The following is a 27436-nucleotide window of genomic DNA, read 5'->3' as shown; positions in this document are numbered from 1 at the left end:
GACAGAAATACCGTGACTCAATAGATGAGACAGACCTAGATGAGCTCCCTGGATTCCTTCCGTTTTCAAATTTCCTATGTTCCTATGAAATTAGTTCTTTAAAGTAGTTTCCAAGAGCCCTGCAATTCAATTTTTTTGGCTGGGCAAACTCACTTTCACTGAATGTAATAATCTGAGGTTTGTTTGAATTCCTGCTGTGTGGAAACCCACTGTACATTCTAGCAGGTGTGAGCACACTGAGGCTCCTTCAGTTGCAGCTCATTTCCACTTACTAACTACTTTATCTCACTGGATGAAGCAAAAGTGACTTTTGGGTTTCCTGGTAGTCTACTACTTCAAAGAACCTAAAAGTGATTTGTTTATTTCAGAGGAAATGGAGACCAGTCAGTGATGACAGATTTATTGGTTAAATGGACATCACGAAAAAATTTTCATGCTATACAGCCTGGGCTCTAACCACAGTACAGGAGCTCACAGTACGAGGTGATGCTGTGCATTCCAGAAATTCAATCCCATTTAATCCACTCCCCTCTAATTTGTATATTTATATAGCCCGGGGGGGGCCAAATTTACTAACCCTCCAAGCCACATACGACATCTCCAGAAGTTCCAGAGCTGGGGCATGCCTTCCACCCCACAGGGCTGAAGCCCTGGCAGGTGCCTCCCACCCTGAAGGGCTGAAGCCAGAGGCGATGTGTGAGGGGGACACGTGGGGTCACATGCCCCCCCCCCGATTTTTGCCAGGGTTTGCTGGGCCCCGCTCAGTCACATGATCCTGTTGGGCCCCCTCCCTGCACAGCAGCTGCTGGAGCCAGCAAGCTGGTGGCTGTGCCTTGGGTAGAGGCAGCAGCAAACAGCTGGGAGCTGCAGGGAGGGCCGCTACTTTTTCCACTGCCTCTCCCCATGGAGCTAAAGCTACCTCTCCATGCAGAGCTAACACCTGAGAGCTGAAGGAAAGAAGAGGGGTGTGACGGGGGAGGCGGGGAGTGGGCGTGACTCAAGGTATGGGGGGGGGCGCGAACCTTTAAACTGTGCCCCCCCCACACTGTCAGCAGACACCAGTCATTTCTGGCAGAAACTGCTAGCCCCAACACCCTGCCACAGGGCAGAAGCCCCACGTACCCGCCCTTAGTCTGGTAGGTGGAGAATGGGATGGGAGGGCCCTCCAGGAGCCACACTTTAACTGTAAAAAAGCTGCATGCAGCTCACGAGCCACAGTTTGGCCACCCCAATATAGCCCCTTCACACATTTCCCCAATGTGCTATACAGAAACGCAATAACCACTGTACCAAGCTACATCAATACATCTAGACTTGAAATCACAGCAAGAGAATTCAGTTGCTGAATATCTCCTGGCAAAGGGTCAGTCCGTGATAAAGACAAAAGACATCTGGGTGTCTGATCCCTTCCAATTAAATCTCAGGATACAAGAGAGGTTCTTAGTTCTTGGAGAGAGATTTCACAATATGGCTCAGTAGTTCCCATAGCTAGGAAACTAGACAGTGGAGAGTTTTACATAGGAGCAATAAAACATGAATATAAATATTAAACTTCAGTGGGAGCCAATGTAAATTGTACAATATGGCTGATCAAACTTAGTCCAAAGGGAAGGCAAGCAGCAGAGTTTTCAACAATTAGGAGGCTCTGAATATACGAAGAGCAATTGAAACAGAACTGCACATTCTAAATTGGAAAAAAAAATTAGCCAAAGAAAGTCCACAGTTCTAAATCCAGATACTACTGATAGTATTTCGCTATAATCTTCTAATGACAACAGATCAGTCATGTTTACATCACTTGCAAAAGGCATCGAAGAGCTAAGGAGAACATCAGAGGATTTTCAAAAACAGGCTCCTGGGCAAACTGGCAGCTGCCCACTTTCGATAGGAGTGAAGAACGTTGACCAAGCCAGTCAAGGAGATCCAATCAGTGGGGAATGCTTCTTGATCTGGATTCAATTTTAGAAAAACTGTGTGGCTGGGACCGTGCACCAGCCAAACAACCTGACCATTTGGAGGGAAACTGTAATATTTGTAGAGGCAGAGAAATAGCTCTCTGCCTCACCTCTGTACATATGGTTGGTTAGACCAAGCCTGCCAATAATGGGCTCAAAATTATCAAAATGACAATATGTAGATAATTATAGGCCTATTTTATAATAAATGGAAAGAGTTTATTTCTTACAGCCACACCCCCACAAAACTACCGGGGCTAACAATTCAGAAATGGAAACTATTTATCTTTCATTATTACCATCATTTAGATTATGGCCTCACCTAATGACTCAACCCAGATTGGGGCCTTATTGTGCTTGGTGCTGTATATACATATAGTAAGAGATGTAAGTAAGTATTATCCCCTTGTACAGATAGGGAAGGCACAGAGTGACTAAATACCTCGGCCAAGGTCACACAAGAAGTCTGTGTCAGAGCTGGGAATTGAACTCACATTTTCTGAATCCCAAGCCCGAGCCTTAAACTGAGGAGCATCTAATTTTGTCTTTTATACTACTATGGCTTATTCATTTAAGTACTTCTCTTTTCAATCCACCTATTAAACTTTTGATTAACTTGACTTGAAAATTTGCCCATACTATTTGAATTTCTTTCAAAAAGTGGTTTAACAATGAAGCCCTAAGGAAAATACAATCTTATAAGCAAGCTTTTTGGTCCAAGCACCATGCTTTCCTATGTGTTTGTACAACATTTTAGCACAATGGAACACCAATCGCAATTGGGACCTCTAGCATTACAGTCACATAAATGTTTGCAATGCTAACACATCTAACAGTATATGTGAAAACGAAGAGTCAGATGTCATCTGAGTGTGTACTATATTTTTATGTGACCTTGATTTAACCCCAACCTTACAAACACTAACACATGCTAAAGTTTATGCACTATGTGTAGTCCCATTGAGTTCTGACCTGAGTAAGAACAGAATGTAAAGTTAAGCATGTGCTTAGTCTTTGGAGGACAGGGGCCTTAGCATAACCATTAATGACATAGGAAAGAGTCATTTATAAATCAAAGAGAAAAAAAAATCAGCAACACCAGAGATCACATAAATAGACATGTTTTCTGTAATGTCTTTTGGTCTGGTAGTTAGTGCAAAATATGTTCTATGTCAAATCTTTTGACCACACTGCGCTCTTAAGGGAACTTCTTGAAGGCACATTAAAGGATGGAGTTGTTGGTCCTCATTCACCAGGACTGGTATTAAACTGGAGCGTTTTTGAACTGCCTAAGGGATGTTCTTGCTTTAAATTCAAGGCAAGCTGTTGGGGTTGCACTAAATGTATAAATTTCAGGCCATGACAAGAGCAAATGCATAAAGGCTATAGGAGTGAGGCAACTGGGAAATGAGGCAATGAGAAAGTACCTATGGATCATAAACCTATAGTCATGAACAGAAAGGTTGGAGTCCGAAAGCTGCCTTAACACAAGAGAACTCAACACCCAGAAGTACCCATTTAGGCACCTACAATGAAGAACAATTGTAGCTGCAGAGTCTTGCAGAGTTTGGAAAGCGTAGGGGACAATTTCCTGGTGCAAGTGCTAGGGGAGCCAACTAGGGGGGGCGCTTTTCTTGACCTGCTGCTCACAAACCGGGTAGAATTAGTGGGGGAAGCAAAAGTGGATGGGAATCTGGGAGGCAGTGACCATGAGTTGGTTGAGTTCAGGATCCTGACGCAGGGAAGAAAGGTAAGCAGCAGGATACGGACCCTGGACTTCAGGAAAGCAGACTTTGACTCCCTCAGGGAACAGATGGCCAGGATCCCCTGGGGGACTAACATGAAGGGGAAGGGAGTCCAGGAGAGCTGGCTGTATTTCAAGGAATCCCTGTTGAGGTTACAGGGACAAACCATCCCGATGAGTCGAAAGAATAGTAAATATGGCAGGCGACCAGCTTGGCTTAATGGTGAAATCCTAGCGGATCTTAAACATAAAAAAGAAGCTTACAAGAAGTGGAAGGTTGGACATATGACCAGGGAAGAGTATAAAAATATTGCTCGGGCATGTAGGAAAGATATCAGGAGGGCCAAATCGCACCTGGAGCTGCAGCTAGCAAGAGATGTCAAGAGTAACAAGAAGGGTTTCTTCAGGTATGTTGGCAACAAGAAGAAAGCCAAGGAAAGTGTGGGCCCCTTACTGAATGAGGGAGGCAACCTAGTGACAGAGGATGTGGAAAAAGCTAATGTACTCAATGCTTTTTTTGCCTCTGTTTTCACTAACAAGGTCAGCTCCCAGACTGCTGTGCTGGGCATCATAAAATGGGGAAGAGATGGCCAGCCCTCTGTAGAGATAGAGGTGGTTAGGGACTATTTAGAAAAGCTGGACGTGCACAAGTCCATGGGGCCGGACGAATTGCATCCGAGAGTGCTGAAGGAATTGGCGGCTGTGATTGCAGAGCCCTTGGCCATTATCTTTGAAAACTCGTGGCGAACGGGGGAAGTCCCGGATGACTGGAAAAAGGCTAATGTAGTGCCCATCTTTAAAAAAGGGAAGAAGGAGGATCCTGGGAACTACAGGCCAGTCAGCCTCACCTCAGTCCCTGGAAAAATCATGGAGCAGGTCCTCAAAGAATCAATCCTGAAGCACTTAGAGGAGAGGAAAGTGATCAGGAACAGTCAGCATGGATTCACCAAGGGAAGGTCATGCCTGACTAATCTAATCGCCTTTTATGATGAGATTACTGGTTCTGTGGATGAAGGGAAAGCAGTGGATGTATTGTTTCTTGACTTTAGCAAAGCTTTTGACACGGTCTCCCACAGCATTCTTGTCAGCAAGTTAAGGAAGTATGGGCTGGATGAATGCACTATAAGGTGGGTAGAAAGCTGGCTAGATTGTCGGGCTCAACGGGTAGTGATCAATGGCTCCATGTCTAGTTGGCAGCCGGTGTCAAGTGGAGTGCCCCAGGGGTCGGTCCTGGGGCCCGTTTTGTTCAATATCTTCATAAATGATCTGGAGGATGGTGTGGATTGCACTCTCAGCAAATTTGCGGATGATACTAAACTGGGAGGAGTGGTAGATACGCTGGAGGGGAGGGATAGGATACAGAAGGACCTAGACAAATTGGAGGATTGGGCCAAAAGAAATCTAATGAGGTTCAATAAGGATAAGTGCAGGGTCCTGCACTTAGGATGGAAGAATCCAATGCACCGCTACAGACTAGGGACCGAATGGCTAGGCAGCAGTTCTGCGGAAAAGGACCTAGGGGTGACAGTAGACGAGAAGCTGGATATGAGTCAGCAGTGTGCCCTTGTTGCCAAGAAGGCCAATGGCATTTTGGGATGTATAAGTAGGGGCATAGCGAGCAGATCGAGGGACGTGATCGTTCCCCTCTATTCGACACTGGTGAGGCCTCATCTGGAGTACTGTGTCCAGTTTTGGGCCCCACACTACAAGAAGGATGTGGATAAATTGGAAAGAGTCCAGCGAAGGGCAACAAAAATGATTAGGGGTCTAGAGCACATGACTTATGAGGAGAGGCTGAGGGAGCTGGGATTGTTTAGTCTGCAGAAGAGAAGAATGAGGGGGGATTTGATAGCTGCTTTCAACTACCTGAAAGGGGGTTCCAAAGAGGATGGCTCTAGACTGTTCTCAATGGTAGCAGATGACAGAACGAGGAGTAATGGTCTCAAGTTGCAATGGGGGAGGTTTAGATTGGATATTAGGAAAAACTTTTTCACTAAGAGGGTGGTGAAACACTGGAATGCGTTACCTAGGGAGGTGGTAGAATCTCCTTCCTTAGAGGTTTTTAAGGTCAGGCTTGACAAAGCCCTGGCTGGGATGATTTAACTGGGACTTGGTCCTGCTTTGAGCAGGGGGTTGGACTAGATGACCTTCTGGGGTCCCTTCCAACCCTGATATTCTATGATTCTATGATTCTTGCTTTTTTTTTTTTTTTTTTTTTTTTTTTATCGTCTGCCCAAATTCTTTCCTTCCATATGAGTCTAAACAATATTTCAGCTACCAACTTTCCATTGCTCTTTCAGTTTACTGCCAGCTCTTTCTACCTCTTCAAATCCTTAATAAAAGTACTAACAACAATACTACTACGGTGAATAAAGTACTAATTAAACAAAATGTCCATTCAGAGACTATTTACAACATTTTCTATAACTTGATTATTAGCAGACATAAAGACAAATTAGTCATTATAAAAAGAAAAGCGATAACTAATTTTTCAGATCATGTTTGGGCTAACATATAAAGAAGTATGAACCCACCTTATTTGGCACTGAAGAAGTCATACTCACAGATTAGAGGAGGAAGAGAGTAGATTGAAAATCAATAGCGGTGAAAATGCAGAGAAACCAGAAGGCTGCACATCAAATGAATAAATGAAACCAAGAACATGCAAACCTTTAGGACCAGATCCTGCCATTAGGACACAGAGCAGTGTTGAGTGTGGTGTGAAGCCACACCACCCTAACAGGAGTTTTTTGAGGCACTGTGCCCAAGAGAAACACAGTGCTGCCCAGAGTTCTCTGGTCCACAGAATAGCACTATGTGTTTACTCCTCCTGGAAGGCTGCAGAAGGTTCCTTCTGGCTGTGTCTGCGTGCAGGACTATGACACCTGAGGGCAGTAACAGGGCTCAGTTCCTGAGCTCAAGAGAACACACAGACTGTAATTGTGCCTAGACCCTGCGTGGGGCTGCAAAGAAGAACAGAGGTTTCTTGTGCTATCCACCCCTTTGTGTAGTTATGGCCTGAAGTGGGTAGAGGACAAGCAGTGAAAGAGAAACAAGTTCAAAATTGTTAAGAATTCCTGCAGGGAAAATATGCAAGGTTACCATAGTGAATATTAAAGTCTCCTAGGATAAGCACCTTCTATCAGGTTAGCGACAAATCAAACTATGTAATTTGGAGAAACCTGTTAGAAAACAACTTGACTTTCATTTCAGAAAGCCTAAAGACCAGTCAAGCTGCAGATGATTTATAGTTCAATAATCAGTGAAAATTAAGGATCTAGACAACTGGTGGAAGTCTGATTTTAAGACTGGAAGGAAAGAAAGCTGCTTTGAGAAATGAATAAATATTACTGGCAGAAAATCCTTTAACTAATTCACATATGGTAATTTAGCAACATTTTGGGGATGGAAAGAGGCAGACAGCCAACCTAGAGCTCTTCATATACCCTTTTAGCATTTGTACCATGCAGTACTTTCCCCTTCTCGTTGCAGGGTTTTTTTTTTTTAAATATTCACAGTTTCCGCTTCTATTGGTCTTTGTTCCATATATAAATTAACCTATTTAAAGGATGTTTTTTTCTGAATTGCCTTAGCGCCAAGTCTTTCTTAGCTTCATCCTGAGACAAATTGGATAGTGTTCAGTTAAAAAGGAACAAAAATTATTAGGCAGCTGGATGACTGACTCAGTAGGAAAAACTAAAAAGGTAGGAATCAATAGCCACCGCTTAACTAAGTGAGGTTAGCGGAGGGAGCACATGTCAACTGTCTGCAAATATCTAGAGGGTGCACACAGAGGAGTAATTATTTAGGATAGTCCTAGAGCATAAAACTAGCAGAAATGGGATAAAATCAGGAACACTAAGATTAACATGAGGAAAAAATTCCTGAAAGCGAGATCTATTGCACTGTGGAACAGTTTCCAGTGGATATTCATCAATGCAAGCTATTTTTAAAAATCAAAACGAATATTTCATAATCAGAACCATACTGCTTAACCGGATACATTAGCCTTTCTATGTTACTGTACTGAAAACCACCCTGAACTCTGTCCTTTAAAACTACTGCTTCATTCCTGCCTGTCACTTATTTAAATAAATTATTCAAGTTCGTTAAGTATTAAAATCCTTGTGTAAATGGGTGCCATGGCTTTTCCAAACCATTTTGTACTCATGAAAATGTTTTGTATTTTCCTTGATCAGTGACACTTGAATCAAGCCCATTGTGAAAACCAGACCTTCATATTTATACAGTAGCTAGAGTTCTTCTCCTGTTCTATTTTCACTTAGCTATCTTAGGTTTTGTCCTGTTGCCCGTTATCACAATAACATCTGAGTACCTTCCACGTTAATTAAACTGGAAATAATGATATCCCTAGTGGACCTCATGGAGGCTCTGGCTCTTCTCCCTTTTTGGTTTATAGAAACCTTTGCTTGGACTACAGTGGGGTTTTTTTGGTTAAAGAATGGGGAAGAAGGTTGGTGTTCGGATGTCACTCGGATATGATGGAAAAGCTTTAGCAACAAGAAAGGCTTTGCAGCATTTCCTAAAGGTAGTCAGACCCTGGATCCTTCTAATTATCTCACCTAGGCCTTGATTCAGGAAAGCAGCCCTGTTCAGGAAGGATGTTTAAGGAAATGCTTAATTCCCACTGAAGTCAATGGATTTTAAGCACTCGCTTAAGTGCTTTCTTGAGTCAGGGTCCTAATCTCTTCCTTATGTATATTTGGGATTAGAGAGGAGTAAGGTACATCTTCTGTTTCCAGTGACTTCAAAACATTTCCTGTGGCTTTTTTTTTTTTTTTTAATTTTGTCATCACCTTTTTCAGAAATCTGGAAGTTTCTCTTTTTTAATTGCTATAATAGTGTTACCCACAATTTTATTAGCATTAAATTACTCAATTGTCCCAGAAAACTTTATTTCTAGCTTTCTATTTCCCAGCAATGAATACACTCAAGGTGCCCAGAAGAATCTCTATTGTCAGCCTTAAAAAATAAAAAAAAAATGTACAAAATCTTTTATTTTTTGGCTTTTGAAATGTTTTGACTATCCAAGGTGCATCATGGGAAATGTCAGTTATTCATATGACATGCTCCTGTGTTTTGTTTTACTCACCATTTTATAAAAAATGCCAACCACCTCCATCAACAGGTCAGGGAACTTGATGGGGTCAGCAGTGAAAGGTGGACAGTCTCAGTAGCAAGGGAGGGAGACTCATCAAGGGTAGCTCCTCCCCGGGTCTCTAGTACCCATTGGCCAGATGGAGGAGAGGTGCTGATTGACTAGCATTCCTCAGCTCCCAGAATTTAGCCCAGCTCAGGGGCTGTGTGGAGCCTCTTTTGGCTCCATTCCAGCAGCCCACGCTACCCACCTGAACTAGGAACGGGAACCTGGCCTAGCAGATGCTGCAGGTCTAGCCAATCACCTGTTTAGGGAGTCAGGAAGGATTTTTTTTTCTCCCATAGGCCAATTGGCAGAGGATCAGGGAGTTTTTTGCCTTCCTCACAGAACCTTCAGGTGGGCTAAGTAGGAATGCACTTAGTACCCAACAGAGGTACAGGGGTTGAGTTGTTTATTTGTTGCAACTTGCGGACGGTTTGCAATGTGGTTAAGAGAATAAAATGAACAGTTCCAGAGGTAAAAGACCTGGGATTTTGGTGTTGGGCCTTAATCATATAAGATTGTGGCCTTCATGGGCTGAGGTCAGACCTTGTGGCCCTTGCAGGCTGAGATCCCCACCCCGCTGCACCCTCTGTCTCCCACAGTGGGGAGGGTGCTAGGACTCAGTGAGCTGAGTCCAGGGGGGGTAACTGAAGAGATCATACTGCGTATTATGAGTTATATGGTAAGGAGCCCTGTAACTGCCATACTGGAACCAATTAAATGCCTGGTATGAGTGATGGGCAGGTAGTGCCCCTCCCTTGTGTTAAGGTTTAAAACATCTTGCAGCCTGATGCTTAATTCCATCCTCATTTTGCAGCTGTGTCTACATCAAATTAGGCAATGATGTTGGTTTCTATGCTTTTTCAATGGATGAAATTACCACTCATCAAAATTAATAGATGCATCATTAGCCAGAGGCAGGTAAAGTTCAGACAAAAGCTGTAAATGTGTCTTCATACTGCTCTGCAAATGCACCTCAATCCTGGCGTGCAGCACACTGGCTATTTCAGTCCTGGAACAGAATCCTCTTGACTGAGCCTGAAAGTTATGCCAAATTGTGTGGTGGTTGTGTGACTTGGAAAAAAGCCCACTGGGGACTAGCTGGACCACAGCCAATTTTGTGTTCTTGTGAACTACTCCCCTGTGAATTTAGGTCTCCAGAGTTTCAAGTCTAATATATTTTTCCTATAATCCCACCTTACACCCAGTTCAGTGATATTGCAATGAAACTTTCTGAACATTTAATGCAATTGCAGAATTGCCAACCCTAAGCATTCAAATATCATGAGCAAGTTTCCCCAGAATTGAATTGCTCTGCAACCATACGAAAATGGAATGCTATAGTGGAACCTGATTATTGCCCAATTAGATACAGTGGACAGACTGACCAAAGTTGTCTGTGCATTTGTAATGTGCTTATCACCACAGTACATAAGTGGAGCTGTGAAATTATTTACTTTATTCAAGTTGTGAAACTTCACCTACAGAGTAATGGAGAAGAAGACTATTAGTTAAACAAATTCTCATTCCACCTATAGTGAAGTTTCATTCTTCTCCATGCAGGTTCCCCCTTCCTACTCTTAGAATGCAGGAATCATCATCTAACAGGCTGGAGTTAAAGGCTGAATTTCAGGGAGATTATAACTCCCACTTTTGCACCACTGGCTCTGTAAAGAATGAGAAAAGAAGTTGCAAACACTTTTCTTCTGCACATTGTACATCTCTAAGCACATTATCAGCACTAAATATTAATCATCCTCATTGTCTCTGGCTCATAGTCCAACTGTAGCTACTTCCACAATTAACACCTTGCTTAGTGCTATACAAGATAAACTGTCTCTACCCTGAAGAGCTTGAAAGAAGAGAGCCAAGACAACACAAATGGCAGATGTACACGTTGACTTTTTTTTTTTGTTACTTTCTCTTTCTTATACAATGTTGAGGTGCTGGAGGCATTTGACTAACCTGGGATTGTAAAACCCCATGAAAGATGTGAGCATTTAGGAAGGACTGAACGAAAGAGCATGGTACACTGGAACTGGGAGTTCATTTCAAGCATATGGACGGTACAGAAGAAGGTACAAGAACGTGAGTGGGAAAAGGAAGTGAGCATACAAGATGCAGCAAAGACGGTAAGGTAGGATTAGATGAGAAACAATATCAGAGATGTAGGCTGAGGTGCAGTTGTGCAGAGTCCTAAAGGTGAGGATGTGACATTTACAATTGAATAGATAAGCAAGTGGGAGCCAGTGGAAGAATGATGGGGGAAGTAATCTGGTCTGATCAACAGATAGGATCATTTTAGCAGGAACAATGTGGAATTCAGTGCTGTGTTGCCAACTTAGCGATTGTTGCTCGATTTAGTGACTTTTTGGTTTACCTAGCGCGCAAATAAGCGTCAAAGCGACCAGCGACTTTCACTGCCGATTACAGTGATATTCAGAGAAAGAAGTCGCCAATTTATATGGTAACAAAAATCATTCACAAGCAGCTCAATAGTGTTAATAAAATCCATTCAACACTCTTCTTCCCACATTCTGTTGCACACCAAGTCAATGTCATTACATCTACACAACCTTAACCGGATGCGACATGAGCGGCGCCCACCTGATGAGAACAGTGTACTGTTGTAGTTGCTTGTAGGCAGCAGTGGCAATTATGGAAAATAATGTGCAAAAAGCAAAGGGACGCTTGGAGGGGCAGCCAAATACCAAGTTAAGAAGTAGGGAGGACCCCAGCCCTGCCCCATGTAACCAGGACAGCCATGAAACCCCTTGCCAGCCCCCTGCCAACTGAGAGACACCAATGGAGCTGGTAAATGATAACAAAATAAACCCAGCTGCCAAGACTATCCAGCCGAGGAGGGAGCACCCAGCATTGCTGCTGCTTTCTGTTCAGCAGCTGGGAGTGTCCTCTCGCCCAGCCAGGGCGAGTGCAGAATGGTAATGGGGGCAGGTTCATCAGAGTCACAAGAAAATCACCCAACTAGACAAACCGGCTCCCTGCTTCTTCGAGGAGATTTTAATAATTTCAGTGGCAAAAGGTTCAAAGATCTGTTGTCAACTGTTTTTTCCTGCATCACCCTCGCCCAGGGAGTAGTGCCCGCCCTGGTCACTAACTGTTTTTACTAAGCAGAAGATCATAACTTTTCCCCTTAGGGGCAGTTGTCTCCTCCTCTCTTCCACCTCTCCTCCCCATTAGATCTGTCTTTTTACCCCCTCCCCACCAGCAAGGAATGAAGCTAAGCCCCAGTTACTTGCTAAGCATTTATTCTGCCACCAGGAGTTTGAGTCAAACCCTTCCTCTCATTCACAGCCTCTCAGCCCAAGCCCTGGAATGTGCTTCCTCCTGAGGACATGCCCAATTATGCACTTAAAATCTCGATGACAAACTCCTATTAGAATACGACTTACAGTCTAAAAACATTTTCAGGGATTAGTGTGTACAGAAATTCTATAATACATTATTTCACTATTGTGTTTGTAATTAAAATTTACCATCGCGTGTATATACACATATAATTTGCTGCTGAATTTTGTGGAAATTTTGTTTAGTGAGATTTTTGACACACTTTGAAAGCTTAAATAGCAACTTTTCAAGGTTTCTCGGATGACTTCCTACTATGTGCTGTTGGCAACACTGGAATCAGGGAGGAAGTTACAGTAATCAAGACAGAGATGACCAGAGCAGGGACATGGGGACAGAAAAGAAGAGTTGGATTTTTGATATCACATGAAGGAAGAAGCAGCAAAACAGCCTGGATGTGTGCAGGAGGAGAGATGAAGTCAAAGATGACCCCACATCGCAAACCTGAGGGGTAGATAATATCTTCCAATCCACAGCTTCAACCCCAAATACGAGGTATTACATAGCCTTGGACTAGGGAACCAATGGCAAAGCAGCTACACAGCTGGAGGTCAGGAGGTCTGCAGTATCGGCATAGATCCTCTAACCATGAAGTCATGCCCTCGCCACACAGTTAATTCTTCCTTCCCTTGTAAGGAGAATGCTTTAGGTTTCCCAACACATCCATTTTGGATTGTTTTGTGAGTACTTCTTCCTTCTGTAAGTTTTTCCACAGGAAGGGATGAAATTCTGTATTCAGTTCATATTCAACTGTACCCACATAAAGCCTGACTATTTGAGCTCTGTAGAGGACGGAAAAATTGGGCAGGTTAAATTCAACACTCTCCTACTCAGGGCTGAAGGCAAACTTGTGGCAGCATTCCCCCATGACAGTTACACAAGACACTGCAGCTTCTCCCCTGGCCTGTCCCAATGTGGTCATCCATGGGGACCTATGCACATCTTGCACAGAGATCTTTCCTGCAGAACATAGGAAATGCACAAGTGCCCCAGGACGCTACTCATCCAGCAGACTCCCATATAGTCCTCATAGGGTCTGTGCCTTTTGGACCCAGATGATTTCACCTCAATCCATTTTAGGTGCTTACTGGTATATGAACAAGGTGCTATTGTCAGATATGGGCACAGGGCAGGCATGATGGGCAGCATTAAAACTACCACCCTTGCTACATGTTTAGCTGCATGCTTTTCACATCTCTGTATATAATAAAGTCAGTCATGTTTCAGTGGTAACATGAATGCAGCCTCCATATTTATATATTTTGTGAATTAAGACTACAAATTAGTTCTTGAGGCAGACTTGAAAAACACAAAATGAAATAAGGTCCTGCATAAAGAATATTTTTGTCTGAGATCCATCCATAGGCAGTATAATTGGAAAAGTTTCTTAGCCAAAAAGTTAGTCAACGACAGAACAGCCACAGATACAGGCTCAAATCCTGCAACCACTTACGCATGTGCTTAACTTTATTACTGTGAGCTATTGGGACTATGTGTAGCCCCCTTATCTCTTCTTGCCTCCACCCTTTTTCTGGTATTCAATCACAAGTCTTATTGCTGTAATTACAGCTGCTGTTTCTACTTGTTCCGAGTGGAGATGGAAACATTCCCAGACAAGATGGCAGTATAGAGGCTTGAGTCACTGCAAACACAAAGTTGCTATTTCAGCACACTAGAGGGAGTGCAGGAAGCTAATCATGCTCTGAAATTGGCATGGAAGTTTTCAATAAGGGCAGACGTTCCAGTACACGCATTATACCCTTAGTTAGAAGCTGGAAGCTCCTGACCAGTCAGTAGTGAGTTCTATCCGGGGTACATAACTGGCAGCCATTTTGATTTGCGCACCAGCCAGTTACAGCCCAGCCCAGCGTGGGAAAGATAGAGCTGCGAGGATAACCCAGACTGAATCTGTAGGTTGGATCTCAATATACTTTCCGGTAATTTTACAGAAGCCACTGGGATTGAGACTGGGAAAATACCACAAACGAGAAATCATAGACTGGAGGCTTAATGTCTTTGTAAGTCGTATCACCCTACTGAACCTAACAGCTGCAGCAATTGTCAGGTGTGTGTGCGCGCGCGCGTGTGTATATTTGACGTTGTGTTTGTGCTTAGTATCATACATGCTGAAAAAATTGGTTCTGTCTATACCTAGTTGTCATGACCTAAGTGAAAGCAGAAGATCTCTGATTGGCAAAAGTCCCAATCCATTTACTTATTTTGTGAGGTTTAAATATATATATTTTAGGGTTTGGCTCTGCTTCAGACTCTTCGTTTTAAAAGAAAATAACAAATTTCTAGTTAATGGCGCTAGTCTAGCAGTCTGTGAGGAATGATTTATTTTTGGAGAGTTATTCAATTAAAAAAAAAAGGAAAAAAGTTCACACTGCTCATTGTGTGTGTGTGTGTGTGTGTGTGTGTGATGATAAAGACTGCTATTGGATTCCTGAGAAGAAAAAAGTGAATCCTATTATAATTTCCACTTTTTAGATCGTTCCTATAGAAAACCCATCTGTAGTCTCTTGCAAGGATATGAAATCATGGTCTCTACAAGTCAGAGAGGATTTCTGTAGCACAGAATTGGTAAGTAAATCACATCCAATACAAGCTTAGACTTACCTCCCTTCTATGTTGGTTACATATGCATGACAGTAAAGCTAAGTGCACTGTTAAGTGTTTTCAGGTTTAGGGCTTTACAGGAGCAGGTATGTAGTTCAGTTTACAAAAGGCCCAATCCAGCAAGGGGCTGAGTGATTTCAGTAGGACTTGAAGGCCCCACCACCTCTGAAAACCCTGTAGGATCAGACCTGTCTATAAATGATATTTCAGTAAACATAGTCAAGCTGTTGAACACATTTAGCCACTGTACTTGAAACATATTAGCTCCGTCCAAAAAGACGTGTTTGTTTGGGCGTCGTGTCTGGCAAAGCCCTGGTGATATGTTTGCAAAAACCAAAATGTTAAATTCCTGTTGGCATGGAAAATCTCTCTCTCAAATGAGACCTCACTTACATCTAAATTTCAGTTTGGAACCCATGAAATATGAGGTTTAATAGTATTAGGTTTCTCTGCATTCACTCATATTAAAGCAATAAAGATGTTTGTTCTTATAAAACTGTAGTAACATATTAAAATATAAAAAGGGTTGGGGTGGGGGAAACAAGGGAAGTCAAATTCAAAACACAGAACCTACAGGGAAGTTTGGCAGATTAGTCCTTCATAATTTAAACCAAATCTGAATATTTAAGCATTGATCTCCAGCTTTTCTTCTGTGTTTTTTCACACCAATATTTTAATTACATTTAAAGATTTTTGATCTACTAACATTTTAAAATAATAATTCCATAAATGTGGATGACTTAATATAGAGTCTTTTTAAAGACCAATTATAGGAATTATTACTAAATTCCACGTTACCACTAGCATACAAAATGCTAACTTTAAGAAGAAATAATACTTTGTATTTATAGAGTTCAAAGAACTTTGCGTGCACTAATTAACCCTCCTATTTTCCTCACTTACGCTGCCTATACATAGCTAATTTTGTTTCATCTTGCATTCATTGACAAACATTTACATAGTCCTACATAGTCTTTGGTCTCTCCATTTCTTTATTGATTTTAGGTCAGTATCACATAAACATTACCCTTCAAGACAAACTGTAATGAAAAGGCAGGGTTCCCTCTCTGAGTGGATGAAAAAGGTGCTAAGTTCTCTAAGGCATAAAACCAAACAAACAATCTCCCTCAAAGATTATTTTTTTTAAACTAGAAAACACACATTAAGGGCCTGATTCCTGAAGTCCTTGAGAAGGCTAAATTAACCTCTTGCAGGATTAGGCCTTAACTGCAGCACAAATCCAAAATTTTTCTGAAACAAGAATATAGTCAATAATATAACTGCATCAACATGTTACTTTAAACTTTGTTGTAGTAGCAAGACATTATTACTAATTATAGACCAGAGCTTGCAGTGCTCTTGGTTCCCACTAACTTCAGCGAGAGCAGCTTGAAGAATTTCAATTGGGGTTTTTTGAAGATTGATTTTCAAAGACATACGTTTCAGTGAGCTAAGGGCTAAGGACCCTTAGCTCATATTAACATATTTTAATGATAAGTTGTGGTACTGCTGTTTTCTTTCAATGGAAAAGATTTTGTACAGTTCATCACTAAGAAATTGTCACACAGCAGGGGTAAGTCAGTGTAGCAATATTGAGTCCAATGGAGGTGTGACAATTTACATGCGCTGAGAATCTAGCCTAGAATAGTTGTTCTCAGTCACTTTGAGCTTTATATATTTTACCTAAAGAATTTTTTCTCTTGTCTTTTTCCTTCCTAATAAACAGTCTTTTTAAAAATAAAATTTAGGACAAGCTGATTATATTTCTTTATTTGTAATTTAAATTTAGTAGTATGCACTATATGTTAGCTGAGAAAGAAAAAAAACATATATATGTTTAATAAGTGTGTAAGGAATGATGTGCACATTCTCAGTCACTAGAGTCATGGGGCCAAATAGTTATGTAGACAGACAGGAGAAATGCTCAAAGCTTACAGAAGAATTAGGAATCAACACAAGATGTTATTCAGACTGGATCAGGCCTAAACACATCTAAATATCTGCTTAAGGGTTTTGCTGGGTCAGAGCCATAGATAATTATTTATCCACCTTAGCTATTTTGCCTGCACAAGATGGGCCCAATTGTTCCCCCTGATCTGTATGAAAAGGGGATTCCACCATGCATGAAACCCTCCTAGCCCACAGGGAAGCGGCAGGAGCAGTGACATCTGCCACCTCCTCAACAGTGTCCCCGCTCCCAACACCTTATGCAGAGAGCTCTGCGAGATCTGGTATCCACATTTGGGCAGGGCATGGGATTGGGAGCTTGTGAGGGTGGGGAATATGTGTCATTCCATACCAACACCCCAAAGAATGCATGAAAATGTAGTAGAGCCCCAAGCTATGTTATCTCCCGCATGGAGCCCCGCTGTGCTAGGGAACTGGAATCCCCTTTAAGGCCAGAGACAGCTGGTTGTACAGGATTCCCTGACAGCATCCGTTAGAGTCCCATCCTAGAAAGAAACATTAAGGGAACCTCGTGGAGTTTTCTTGCCTATAGGGATCCTTTCCAGAGTTGTTGTTTTGGATTGGTTTGGTTTTGGTTCCCTCTTGAAAGGCAGGACAAAAATCCCACCACTGTTTCTTCAACTTTCTTTAGGTTTTCATCTGTACAGTCAGATCACACGTCCAACAGATTTTAGTATTTATTTTCAGAAAGGCCAAAGAATAAAACCGTTGCTTTTTGGAAATTTAAGACAGAGACTAAAGCCCCAATTCACCAAAACATTTAAGCACATGCTTAATTCCAGGCATGTAAGTAGAGCTATCAAAGTCAGTGCAGCTGCTCACAGGAAGAAACCCTGGTCCCATTGAAGTCAATAGCTAAACTTCCATTTAATTCAAAGGGGCCAGGATTTCACTTGCAATGTGTGAAGTTAAGCATCTACTTAAATCTTTGTAGGATGAAGGCCTTCAGCAGTAAAAATATTAGATACAGTGGTGATGGATAAATTTCCAAGAGTATGTAACAGAGATGCTGTGTGGCAGTATTTATTAAAGCTCAGTTGCTAAAATTAAAAATAGCTATTGTAGATCAGAGAGAGTGGGGACAGTAAAAAGGAACATTGCACCTACACTGCAGCACAACCTGCGGTAATCGGTTTCAAATCTAATTTTTCATACTTTACTTGCCATAAATAATATTAGTGAACCAATTTTTTTCCTCCAGTCCAAGAAGCAGCTTTTAAAAAAAAAGTTTCTTTGGCTGTCCTTCGGCGTTTCATAATCCACTGGATTTTATTGGTTTAGTAAAATGATGCTCTTCCATAGTAATTGAATTATTTGAATCATTCCTCTGAGACTTATTTCATCCTCTGTTGGGCCAACTATTTTGTTTCATCAGTTAAAGAGAAATGTAAACGGTAACGTAGGTTCAACCTACGAAAGAACTTTTCTTTCAACTGAGTAAATATTCTTAGCTTCTTGTTATTTTTCATATACTTAAGGGTCCCTTTTTTCCAATACTCTAAGGCTTATGTATAAGTAGTTATCAAGAAGATATCGAAGCTGGACCTGCTCCCTGTGAAATTGAAGTGCAAGTCGCACTGAAGTCAGTGAGACTTGCACCTCAGTGCATGCAGGATTGGATCATTACGTTTACTCGGTTGTTAAGAACTAAAACATTTAGCTTCTGATTTTCAGAAGCTTCTGATTTTCTTGCACCTGCACATAATTGCAGCCAGACTGGATAACACTCGCACCTTCAAATCAGGTTGTACAAGTGCTATAAAATGCACCCAAAATTATTTTCTGGCGCAAAGTCTGAGGCCCTTTCAAAACTCAGAGCAAAATCATGACCATTAAAGTCAATGAGGGTTTTGCTGTTGACTGTAATGAGGCCAACATTTTACCCTCAGGTCCTATTATTTGATCTGTAATGAGTATTATGTTAATGTCCTAGATTGACCATTATGTCAGTGTACAATTTAGAAGCGATCTACATTCATAAGAGTAAAGGATAAACAGCACGGTAATTTACACAATTATTATAAAGTATGCATTATGAATTGTTTTTCACTCTACTGCATCACTCTGTGAATCTTAATATACTATTATGCAGCTGTCTATACAATACCAGGGACATTTTAGATAATTTTTTTTTAAAAAACAGCAACAAATGAGAAGTATCTATATGATTCACATCTTGGCTATGAAAGCAATACTTTTAAAGGGATATGATCAAGTCACATTTGTCCCAAAATGTAGATTATAAAATATGTATTTATAAATTCTAAGTATATAAATGTTTCTATAAAATTAAAACAATCCAGTTTTTCTTTTGTGAAATAAACATGCCTCCGTAACATTTGTCAAATGTGTCTAGTGCTAGCATGCAAGAATCAGAAAGTGACCAGAACTATAACCATAAGAGAGAATAATCAGTCTATTTTCCTTGCCTGACCTGAGTCATGTGTATAAAGTTAACACATAGGGTGAAATCTTGCCACTACTGAAGTCAATGAGAGTTTTGTCATTGACTTCAGTGAAGGGAGGATTTTACCCACAACATATAAAGAGACACATAAATTAGATTTTAAAAATTCATTACGTTTGAATAATCAAAGATGGTGGTCCCCAACACTACAAACATGCACAACAATAACTTTATGGTTAGGAGCAGTACCACTGATTTCCGTAAATAAATAAAAACTTAGAGCAGTAGAACAAAAATGCAGGCATGTGGAAAACTATTCCCGCAAAAAAAACCCTCAATAAGTTGATGACTCGTTGATGAATTCTTAGCTTTCCTCACTCTAACAAACTAAGGCTTATTGTTAATGCGCCACATCTGGACATGGAAAACTTCTTGTACAGGACATCTTACCAAAGGCGAAAAAACTATACAGGAAATATTCACACTGTACATGAAACCAGTGATACTCAAGTGTGACCATCGTGGACTTCATGTCTGGCCACCATGATTTTTGAGCCACAGCAAAAATTTGTTTGAGACCCACTGCTAAGTTTATAAGAGATAATATAGAAAAATGCTCCATGACTATTAAAGGGCAGTATAAAATGCATGATTATTAAAGGCCAGTATAAAAGTGAATGTGATCACCTTGCCTTGAATTTCAAGATGAAGGGCCTGATCCCACTCCCATTGATTTCAAAGGGGCAGAATCAAGTGCATGAAGACCAATGCATTATAAAAACGTAAAGCATGAAGATTCCAAAATGGCTAACTGAATTCAGATGAACGAGGGCACTTAAAACACTCTGGAGATTACAAACTAGTTGCTATTTTATGTCTAATAAGAACAAAAAGAAAAAATCCCAAGGCATATGTTCGCTTCTCAGGTGCTATCGTAAGAACTATGAACATTAGAATTACTCTCTAAATAGGATCTATTAGTTTGCATCTTATTCTCTAGTGCTAAAAACGACAACATTAAATACAATTTTAGGTGATTTCAGACTATTAGGTGATACCTAAATTGATATCCACTCTGTTGCTATTGCTGGAATTTGTGTTTCAGTTATGCAACTGGCACTCTTCCCCCCCTCCCCCCCCCACTTTCCAATATATTTAAAATTCTAAAAATTATGTATTGTCGTGATTTTTAAATGGAATTTTCAATGGTTTTGTTTTTGTAAAATTTCCAGTTCTTTATATATTTTCACACTTCCTGTATCTCTTTGTGTGTATGTGTATCTCTCTCTGCCTCTACGATGGATCCTAATATTGCACTCGTGTAGACAAAATTTTCAGTGACTTTACTTGTAAGACTGGGTACTGGCTAATATAAAGTAAGACAAAATTACACAGTTCTGTTGGTGTATTATAGAAAAACTGGGCCTGATCCAGCAATGCATTTAAGTATGTGCTTAACTATAAGCAATGGAACAACTCAAAAAGTTAAGCACATGCTTAAATGTTTTTCTGGATTGAGGCCTTGATATCTTTGTTTGTTTTTTTAATAGGGGAATAGGGAGGGCATAAATGTTTGTAGCTACAAATTAATCTCATTACATCCAAACAGATAGCAATTCAAATTAGATGGTATGACTGTATGCTATTTTCTCATTGCTAGTTAATGCAAAGAGATGTGCTAAAATATATTAAACCTGTCATTTTGCTAAGAGCAAGGAATTTTAGATTGTATGAATTAAATAAAATATAATTTAGTATCTAAGAAAGATACAGTTCTGTTTTGTTAATTATACTTGCTGTGAGCAAAGTGAACATATTACTGTAAATTTTGTCCAATAAAACAATCCACTAAGTAATGCAGTATGCAACACTAGTCTCTGATAAGGAATCATCTGTATTGTATTTCTCTTTAAAATAGCATGATCATTCAATCTGACTTCAACACATTTGGTACATACCTCTCTGATTTGTATAACCTACATATTTTGACATTTTCCCTTCATGATAAGTGATGTTTTGATATTACATCCCAAACATAATTAGCAAATTAACTCTTTCCAGAGAAAGTTTTCAGCCAATAGCATGTATTTCTCTTGCTTCCGTTACAACCCCGCTGAAAAGTATGGACACATTGATGAATCAGTTACACAATCCTTTTGATTATGCGGGTGCAGCTCATTTTTCTTACGGAAATGTTTTGGAGAGCAATCAGAAGTCATTGAAACCAATGACTTCACACTATTTACAGTCATTTATCAAAATGACTTGCTTTGAAGTGATCATTTTAGACAGTACATTTATAGTATTTCGGTTTTTAAAACAGTTTCTTCGAAGGCACATCATAGAAAAAGACTACATTTGTATGATGGCATTTTATGTTCATTTTAAAAAATATAAATGGACCTACATACATCAACCTCTCTGTATATCTTGGCACTCTATACAGCATCTTTGTGTGTCAGATGTAAAAATATCTTTCATACTTAACAGTATTTTTAAATGGCATTGGGCTTCAGTACACAGTAGCATATCTTCATATATTCAATTGTAATATATATTCATCTAGCCTAATAGATATCCCAATCCACGTAGATTGTTGCATATTTAATAGTTATACTGTAAAGTTCTCCCCCTAATAGTAGGAGCTTTTCAGATTTTTCCCACTGAAATTTAGACTTCCTAAAATACTCAGAAAGTTAATTGCTTTCACATGAAATCCAGATTACACTTTGTGTTTCCAAGGTGCATCTGGGCTCATGTCTTTCCTAAAATCATGGATTTTTAAGAAAAATTTAGACACAAATAAACTGACTTAGACAACCACTATAATAGTTTTGCATTTGTTACTTGTTTTATATCCTCTGTAAACACCACCTGTTATTTTACAATGGTGAAATTAAATGGCTTCAGAAGTCACAGGCAATTTATGAGAGGGAAAAAATCCAAATTATACCTCATGAAAGAACTCATACCATATAAAGCAACAACTCATTTTAGGGATATATTTCTTATTCATTTTTTATCTACCTCGCATTAGCACTCAAATATCTTAGCTGTTACTGCATTTTAAAAGAGCTAAATTTGTTTGCAGCATACATCATAATGCTGTGGCATCTTATTTTTATTACCGTTGTTGACATCAGAAATGTTTATTTGAAAGAAATGAACTCACAATGTTTAAAGGTCTGTGTGTATATCCCCTCATGCTGGTTTACGGTCCCACATTTGGGCCCAGGCAGGTTGGCCTGCTGCATTCAGGAAGAGATGACTAAGAGGCATTTCCCACTCATCATATAATTCACATATCTTTTATACAGAGTTGACAGTTTCTCCATGTTTATGCAGCAGTTTATTGAACGTTATCTTCAGAAGTTATTTCCCAGCCAGCTCAGGCCCCAGTGTGGGATCCAAAATCAGTCAGTCATTCTACCTAAATAATTTCTAAGGCACATTTCACCTTGGTTTCTAAGCAAACAACAAAATTATGACGAAGTATACCAAAAAAAAAAAAAGTATAAAATAGCATTAGTCTTTTTCTCCCCCATTGTCATCATGGTAAAGATAAACATGAAAAAATGTGTGTCTTCGCTGGGAAATTTTCATGACAATTTTATGAGGGCGAATAAATACAGCATTTTTTGGAAATAAAAATAATGCATGTAGCTTTAATTGACGTTGTGTTGGTTTCTTTAGAATAGACAACTGTCAAAACTCAACTTTATGAGATAACATTTCTGATGTCAACAGTTTATATTAATGAAAGCCAGATACCGCAAAACTGGGGTGGCCCCAAGGCTAATTTAGTTCAAAAACCGGGGACATGTTCAGAACATAGGCATAGCCCCAACATATGCTGTGGTCTTAAATGGTAACTAGAGGCATGGAAGTATCTCTCTAAATATGCACTAGTGCTTAATTAGTTAGTTTCTGATACTGCTGATGCTATACCTGAACAGCCTCTTTGTTTACTTATTAGTTATTTACTCTAAATTTATAATTAATTGTAAACATTTACTAAAGAAGTTTAAAAGTGGGGAAGGGGGCTAAAAGTTCTCTAAATGATCCATATTAAATAAGAAGTCAGTTATGGCATATGGCAATTTGATTCGGGAAACAAAAAGAAGGATCCATCCCATACATTCCTTGTGACATATAGTAAAACAAACTGCCATTGCCGCCGGTAACCGCAGAAATACACTGATTGACCTAAAAATGAGATCTGCTGCCATACGTTACACGGATCTCAAATATTCAGCACAGAAGTTCAGATTAAAACAAAATAATGGGACGGTAAAATATGTGGTCTGAAAACAATATTCTTCTAAAATAATAAAAATATTCTGACTATTGCATCGTTGTCTAAGGAGACATGTTAGATCAAGCCATTCAGAATACATGAACATAGTTGATATTTTGGGGAGGGGGCGGGGGTTGTATACCGTTCAATGATTTTGGGGCTGTATTCAGACATTGTCTTATAAAGTTATCATCATGATTATGATTAAGGGCTCAGTTCAATGCTCATTAAAGTCAATGGAAGGATTCCATTGACTTCAACAGAGTCCCATCTAATGCCCATGGATTTGTGTGTTTGCATTGCAAAATGCAGAAAGCAACATCAACATTCCCTAGTATTGTGAAGCACAGTTGTGCTTTCTTCTAATTTTCTACATTTGTAAATGATTGACAAATTTACTGATCCAACCGACAACCCAGCATAAAATTACTTCCCTTCAAAAACTCAGGTTAAAAAAATCTAATATTCTTCAGACCTCACATGAGCAATGATGTAAGTTTGCTTAAAAAACACAGTGAAGGTATAATTGCAAATAAAACTGCAAGTGCTTGTGAATGACAGATTTTTATACTTCGAAGAACTTTTTTCAGCCTATATAGTAACAGTAATTAAAATCCTACAAACCTATCCTGATTTATTGTAAAACTTCCCTAATGTAACTGACATGGAGAACTGCAAAGAAGAAAATATAATGTAACTGCAAAAAGCAGTTTAAAATGAGCGAACTTTCTGTAGCTTTTAAAAACCTGATTAATGACATTTCAAGTGAATCAAGGTCATGGTTCCAATGGTGAACTTTAGTAAATATCTGGAAAATCCTTTCATTTTCTCTTCACTAGTAGAAAACAGCTTTGTTGGTATGTTTGCTCTTGCATTTTCAATATTTTGAATGTACAATAAAAATGCCATCAATTGCAACTACTGTATTGCCCCTTGATCATTGTCTTTTGTTAGTATGGGATTTTTTGACAGTTTCTTTCCCCACTTTGAAAACCCAAATCTGTTCAGTTGTGGCATATAAAACTCAAAGTATTATAAAGCTTCATCTTTCTGTATAGGCTGCAAATATGCATATCCCAAGTCACCTTCTTAAAAAAAACCAAAAACAGTGTATCAAAAGTCCAGCAAAGTCTTCCTCAAAGCCCAAGCACATGAAATGAAATACTATGCGTTGTAAAAATAGGATTTACTGCATGGTGATTTATAAATTCCAATTCATGCCCCATAATGAATTATACTCTATGTTATACACACGCTCTATACAGACACGCACCCTAGAATGCAACACATACTTAGCATTCATGAGAAAAGTTCCAGTTCTAAGAAAAAGTTTCCAACGATTGTGCAAGCGTTCAGAAATATGTTTCACTGGCTCAAAGGGGGAATGGGGGTGGGAAAGAGCTATCTTGTGAATCTTGAAACAGAGGGGAAGGAGGGAGGAACCGCAATACCAGATGCTAAATACTAATCAAACCTACAAAACATTTCCCCTCCTGAGCGCAGGCAACTGCTCACAGTTGATTTCACGGTCTATCACGTGCTCGCTCTTTTCCATGCTCCCGAGAAACTGGCTTTATGATGGAGACAGCGAGCAGCGCGGCTTTAGTGACTCTCTGAAGCCTGCTGTCCTCAGAGAAAGGCTTGGGATAAAGGGGGCCTTAAGGCCGGGAAGTGCAGTCCCTCCATCAAGCCCATGGTTTCTCTCTAGACCCCCCTCTCTCTAGGAGAATCCCCCCCACAAGCGCGCGCCCCCCCCCCCCCCCCCACCAGCAAGGATAGCAAAGCAGGAGCCTTTACCTGAGCTGTCGCTTTTCCTTTTGCCGGACCTCTTCTCTGTTTCCACTGGGGACAGCGCCTGCCTGCCATAGTCCCCGGGAGCACATGCAGCCCCCGTCGGGGTATTCGTGCCCAGGCTGGAGGAGTTTGAACACAGGACTGGGGGGCTGCTGCCCAGCTCCGGGGGACCTCCTGAGTCGGGCTGCAGGCAGAGGCTGTGCCTGGCAGCGGCGGGGGGAGAAGACATCTGAGGAATGTGCCAGTTCGTCTGCAAAGCCTGGTGGTGCTGCTGCGGCTGGTGGTGATGGTGGTGGTGGTGGTGATGGTGGTGCCCTCTGTGATGCTGGCTGGCAAACATGCCCTCTTCATTGGGGTATCCCGCTATGATGCACGAGGAGGAAGAAGTAGACAGCTCGGGGTAGGACATGTGGTCAGATCTTCCATGCAGGGCGAGAGAAGACTGGGAGAACGGGTGCAAGCCCTGCGCGGTGGCATGAGGGCTGCGCAGGCAGCCAAAGAGTGTGTGATCCATGGCATGCAAGTCTCAGGTTCCAGGCAGGAGAGTTTAGGAAGGATCCAACTCCACCACCCTTTGTCAACTTGCACTGTAAACAGATAGGGCTTGGTTGGGGATTTTTTTTTTTTTTTTTTTCCAAAACGGCAACGACACACTTCTCAGCAGCAGAGCTCAGATAATCCAGGTCTTTAGCCCTAGTGGCCAGTCTCCGTTGCATTAAAAACACACACACACATACACACACACACACACACACACTCTCTCGACCTCGATGAGCTTTCTCAGAGCTACTCAGATGTCAAGAAGTGGGAGAGGTTAAAGCGAATAGAAGGTGGTCCCAGAGAACTGCTTGAAGGGGGAAACGGCTCGGAGAGGTTATAAATACAGTAGTGTGTAATGTGAGCTGGGGGCTGGCTTAGCAACACAGCGACTGACCACATGCAAAAACTCCCTCCAAAACTCCGGCACAGCCAGCGAGCCGAGCCCTTTGCATCAACACACGGCAGCCCCGAAGGGCAGCTCATCCCCGTCTGGCACCGGCGGGAGACGATTTTCCCCGGGGGGCCCTGGTGCGGGCAGCACGTGACCAGAGAAGTAACAGTGACACTTCATTGCTCCGCACAGTCCCCGTCCCCACTGTTTTCTACATACCTCTGCGAGCACGCGGCCCACTTTCAAACAGGCAGGGGGGCAGGCTGAGGTAGGCTGCACGCAGGTCTGGCGCTCCAACGCTTGCTCACTCCCTCCTCCCCGTCAATTGCCCTTCGCGGCCAGATTTGGCCCCCCTCTGATCCCGCTCACGGACAGCCGCTCTCTTTGGGGTTTCCCGACAAGCCGTGGTGTTTATGGGGAAGGGCAGGTGGAGTTCGGGACCTGCAGGGGATTGTCCTTCTCCAGAATAAAGGGGCCCCTTTCCCCAGGGGGAAGCGGGTGTGGGGGGGGGGGAGAGGGGCAGGGAAAGGGGTGAAGGAGGAGGCAGCTTCTAATCCAAACCTCCAGGCATCCTCACCTGCAGTCCCAGGTGTATTGTCAACAAACGTCCCCCTCGACTTCCTTTGGCCGTTCCTCTGTAAACAGGAATGTTTCCCTAAAGCGATCAGAAATAATCTTGTCTCGGTGATAGAGCAATGATCAGTCCCACACAAGGAACTAAGCGCAGATGGGAATGGCAGCCAGGTTATCATTGATACATTGAAACTGCTGCAAATAACCACCCTGGCTCCTGCCACTTCGATTCCCTCTGATTAATAAATTACAGCAACAGACGTGTCACTCATTTGTTCCGCTCACATGGCGCGTCTTCCGCTGCAAAGATTATGTCTTAAAATATTAACTGTACTAAGCACAGATACTTCTGCACTTGCGCTTGGGTGCAACTAGATCTGAAATGTTAGGGCGTTTGTTTTAAAATGAAATGACCGGCGGTTAACGAGCTGCAGAAACAGGTCAATGAAAGACAACAGTTCCCTGCTTTCTGCTCTTTCAAAACAGGATCTCAAACCGCTTTCGAGTCTCTGCATCTGGAAGTTTGTTTTGTTTCACTTGGTTGTTGTTTTCATTGTCTCAGGTGTCTGGAAAATTTTAAATATGCTTTTGAAATGGTTCATGGAATTAATGGTGACAGCG

The 27436-nt window shown here is 41.2% G+C and overlaps 1 protein-coding gene across 2 annotated transcripts in view; it reads right to left on the bottom strand.

The window, feature by feature from the left end:
• The window catches only part of MEOX2 (mesenchyme homeobox 2), a 72157-nt gene extending 45127 nt beyond the window's left edge, over window positions 1-27030 (bottom strand). Inside the window, exons 1-2 of one of the 2 annotated variants that reach the window (XM_007069496.4) lie at window positions 26462-27030; window positions 25315-25898 (exon numbers count right to left, since the gene is read on the bottom strand). In XM_007069496.4, the coding sequence (XP_007069558.2) occupies window positions 25315-25825 (511 nt within the window). In that variant the 5' untranslated portion in view covers window positions 25826-25898; window positions 26462-27030. The remainder of the gene's footprint in view (window positions 1-25314; window positions 25899-26461) is intronic. The other variant, XM_043541123.1, reaches the window with a different exon arrangement.
• Between the last annotated feature and the right edge of the window lie 406 nt (window positions 27031-27436).

This window comes from Chelonia mydas, chromosome 2 (assembly GCF_015237465.2).
Source record: "Chelonia mydas isolate rCheMyd1 chromosome 2, rCheMyd1.pri.v2, whole genome shotgun sequence".
In the NCBI taxonomy this organism is placed as follows: Eukaryota; Metazoa; Chordata; order Testudines; family Cheloniidae; genus Chelonia; species Chelonia mydas.
This window is presented reverse-complemented; position numbering and strand designations above follow the sequence as displayed.